This window comes from Nelumbo nucifera, chromosome 1 (genome assembly GCF_055504915.1).
Source record: "Nelumbo nucifera cultivar China Antique chromosome 1, China Antique-T2T, whole genome shotgun sequence".
NCBI classification, from domain to species: Eukaryota; Viridiplantae; Streptophyta; class Magnoliopsida; order Proteales; family Nelumbonaceae; genus Nelumbo; species Nelumbo nucifera.
Window position 1 is genome coordinate 137,218,200 of NC_142649.1, and position 4,048 is coordinate 137,222,247.

The 4,048-nt window shown below is 38.9% G+C and overlaps 1 protein-coding gene across 1 annotated transcript; it reads left to right on the top strand.

The window, feature by feature from the left end:
- The first annotated feature begins 2,236 nt into the window (after nucleotides 1-2,236).
- On the top strand, nucleotides 2,237-3,688 carry LOC104612272 (uncharacterized). Its single transcript, XM_010279633.3, has one exon. It carries the CDS (start codon nucleotides 2,709-2,711, stop codon nucleotides 3,519-3,521), a length of 813 nt encoding a protein of 270 aa, XP_010277935.1. The 5' UTR covers nucleotides 2,237-2,708; the 3' UTR covers nucleotides 3,522-3,688.
- The last annotated feature ends 360 nt before the right edge of the window (nucleotides 3,689-4,048 follow it).

Genomic DNA, 4,048 nt, shown 5'->3' on the forward strand with positions numbered 1-4,048 from the left:
TTATAAATTTTTACAAGTTTGTTCAACCAAAAACAATGACAAGGGAAAATTAATTCTATCATAATACAAGGGGATACTATAGCATGGATGGAGGTTTAGGACAATATATTCAAAAAACCAATAAAAATTTGAGTGAAAACAAACCATAAATTTTTCAATAATTTAATTAAAATTCAGCATAAGGTATGACATACTTATATTTGTTTTAGCTTCAAGCCCAATAAGATTTTACGTAAGAGAATGTATTAAAGAATAAAAACTTCTTCAAAAACCTCACCTGTTGAACTGTTCCTTGGGAATGCCTCTTTTATTGTTCTAGAGAGAGAGAAATATCTGTTCCACCCCATCAACCATACCAAGCCAAATCAGGCAAGGAATTGCAACCAGATACGAATCTGGTTGTAGAAAATCTTCTTAACTAATTAAAATTTCATGAAGGGTTTTACAAGGGCCATTACCTTTATGTAGGGCACATGCATGAGGATGGGCGATAATGGCAGCTCCGGCGACAACCATGGCCAATTGGTCATTCTTCTGGTTACAGCAACTCCACATGTCCACACAGATGAAGATGTTTGGTATCATAAGTCTCTTTCATGTGGGGTCACATGTATGCATCCCATCGATGGATAAGTAGGCCTCAAGCACATTTGATGGTTGGGGGACATCATGTCGACTATTTTGAGTCATGGGCTGGGCCTCCATTCATGACTTGTTTCGTTTTGTGTGGCTGCTGAGCTCTTTCGTCTTTTATTAATGATAATTTGTTTGATGATCAAACAGGTTGCCAACCCAAAACCTTGTCGATATATAATCATCATCCACATCATCTAAGCCCTTGTCCCAACTATATATCCTTAAACTATATATGAGATTGACTACACAAATCTTATTGTTTTGCTTGACGTTACAAAATGGTATTCAGGTTTGACGCAGCGTAGAAGTAATGGTCATCGGAGTTGGCTATGCAAGCACCGGGCGTTCGCTGATTCCTAGAGAATAACACCGATTTCTCTAGGAGAGAGAAAAGGTGGTGAAAATTCAAAGAAGAGAACTTGAAGAAATTCTGAAAATATGAAGTATGTATTAACTGGAAATAATCAATATTTATAGTACATCTTGGAAGTTGTAAAGTAACTAGGAAAGAAAACTGTAGTTGATCTAAACATCTCAATCTCATAGCTGGATCGACTCTTCTTGATCTTGGTCTTGATAGGATAGAACTCTTCTGGCTGGATCTTCACCGTTGGATCTTCTTGGATCTAATCCATGAATCTTGGGAGTCTTGGATTATCTTGAATTCTTGAATTCTTGCTTATCTTGAATTCTTGATGGATCTTGAATTCTAGATTATCTTGAATTCTTGAATTATCTCTAGCCCTTATCCTATGAGCTGCCGCCCCTAAGGTGATGTGGGCCTTGGGATGGGCCTCCATCAAGGTTCCATAATATCTTAATTCTAAAACTTAGTTTCTATTCATGAAAAAAATGAGAGAGAATGTTGAAGAAAGATCAGGATATGGTATTGAACAGAACGGAATAGAACGAAATTGTAAAATGAGATTCATGTAGACGATCATATAGTTGGAAGGGAAAGTTCTATCCAGAGTGAAAGTGAGCAAGCGAATCATGTCTGCTAATACATAAATTTGGATTTCTTGAATTTCAAAGTGGGAAAGTTGAAATTTAGGGTTGGAATATTAAATATGTTTCTAGAACCCAAAGAAACAAATTAGCTTCTTCAGTAGCTTTGAATCGGGATTGTTGATGCTTGGCAATCCCTTAATATTTACCCTTAAATTGCAGAAAAAAAAAGTGAGAAAGGAGAATAGGAGATGCACCAAAAAGTTTGGGGAAGAATGGTTGGATGAGAGAATTCGCCCGCAATTTGTTGTTTTGGCTCAATTTGGAAAGAATACAAATACAAATTTGTATAGTGCAAAACCTTATATTTAATATTATTTTGTATGTATTTGTATTGTATATTTGTATTTGTATTCCTTCCAAACTGAGCCTCTATAAAGTCAAAAAACCAAAATTTTTGGTAAAGCTCAATATGCCATTTTTCCCAATTCACTCCACAACAGTCATGTTATTTTACAAGTGTCCATTCTTTCACCACTCACCAGTGGAGTCATTGTAGTGGTTGACTGTCTCAGTCTCTCTCGTCCCTGAAGCTCGAGGGACTCGAAAGGAACAGACCGCAAACAGAGCCCATGGTCGGAGTCGGCCCACTTCATGGAATGGACCATTCAATTAGAATGTGGGACATCTAAGATGGGCCCAATCAAGATGTAGCCCAGTCCCTTCCAACACGTCGGGCAGGCTTCATCCTCCCAGCATAAAATTGTGATTTGTGAGATTATAATCGTTTGTGTTTTGTTCCGGATGGCATTTCCGTAGTTTGGAGTAAGATCATGGGCATTTACTGTAACCCTATTGGAAAGAGGGAAAGTGCATACACCCACCTAGATTGCTTTCCTCCATGCTTATTCGCCGATTCCCTGCCTTGCTCTTACGCACTCCTGGCGACCAAAATCCACAAGCGATTCTTCAAACTTCAAAACAATCCCCTCTCTCTCTCTCTCTCTCTCTCTGCTTTTAAAAATACATCTCTCTGCCTCTTTTTACCTTCACCTTCTCTGTTTGCAACCCGAAATTTGTCTAAAAAACTCCCCACTTGGTAGCTTTCTCGTCATCCCTTCTTCATGCAGAAGAAACGATTTGAAATGAGCTCCTTTGCCACAAAGGTTTTCTTTGAATCCATTGGGTTCTTCCAAGAAACATTGTCTTTGCTTTCTTTTCTCGATTCGGATCCTCTGTTCTCTATCTTAATAGCACTTTACGGTCTTATACTCCTTTATTTCCCGCGGATTTTCCTAGACCTTGTTTTCTCTCCTGTCTTGATCTCATCTGGGATTCTGATATCAACCCTGCTCCGATTAGGAGCAATTCAAAGTACTGAAGAAAGGAACGGTATTCCGACAGTTGAGAAAGAGAGTTCTACTTCCACAGGACCTGAAGAAATCGATTCAACAGCTGAAGATGACAAATGGGTCTCATGCAATACGAACACAGAGCCCAAAATTAAGTTTGATTTCGTTCCTAATCCGTTTTTCTTCACCTCGTTCTTGGAAACCAACCTGAAGGCGCCATTAGAAGTCATATACGAAGACTGCGAAGGAGAAGATGAGGAATCGAATGAAAAGGAAGAGACCCGTCAAGTGCGTATCAACAGATTGTTGTCACTTTACCACTCGGAATCCGACACAGACAGCTCGTCGGACGGAGAATTTCCGGAGATCGCAGGGTGGGATTCTCCCCAAAATATGTGCTTTACATGGGGCGAAGATGATAAAGAGGGATTAATCGAAATACCTCTGGATGGTAAGCGCAGTCCAATTTTTCACGTCGAAGAGGACAATCTGATCGAGATTGACATTTCTCTTATCGGAGCTCCGAAGCGAAATACTGATTTTTTATCCGGCCAGTGTCAATTTCAGTTAATGCAGGTTAATTAATTATAGAAAAAACATGTCTGTCCGTGATTGAAGACGGTGAGTCCGTGAGAGAGAAACAGAGATTTTCGGTTTCGGCCTTTGGGTTTTCAGTTATATTGCTCGTTGTATTATTATATCCATCTTTATCAGTTCATGTATACTAATCTAATCACTGTGGCCGGCTCCAATTAGAAAATGACTAATATACTCCTATTTACCATACAACACAAGGTTCAAAGTATCGACACGTATGGCCCATATGTAAAAGGTTAATATATTTCTAGTACGGGCTGATATGTATCATTCTGAGACCCCTCCAATATGCCCCTATAATGAATGTATCAGAGGTTTGACTGGTTCAGGAGGTGAAGGAGTTCTAAACCGATTTTCCTAAACCGATTTCAGAAAAAAAAATAAAAAACAGTATCGATTCGTCCAATACGCCTCTACCGACGTATCGAACATATCAATATTTTAAACCTTGATACAGGGATCAATTGAACTAAATCGCTATTTGAAAGGCTCTCAACATGTGAGGGGCATGTTTG

Coding starts and splice junctions, on each gene's coding strand:
- LOC104612272 (XM_010279633.3), top strand. CDS start 2,709: ATGCAGAAGAAACGATTTGAAATGAGCTCCTTTGCCACAAAGGTTTTC.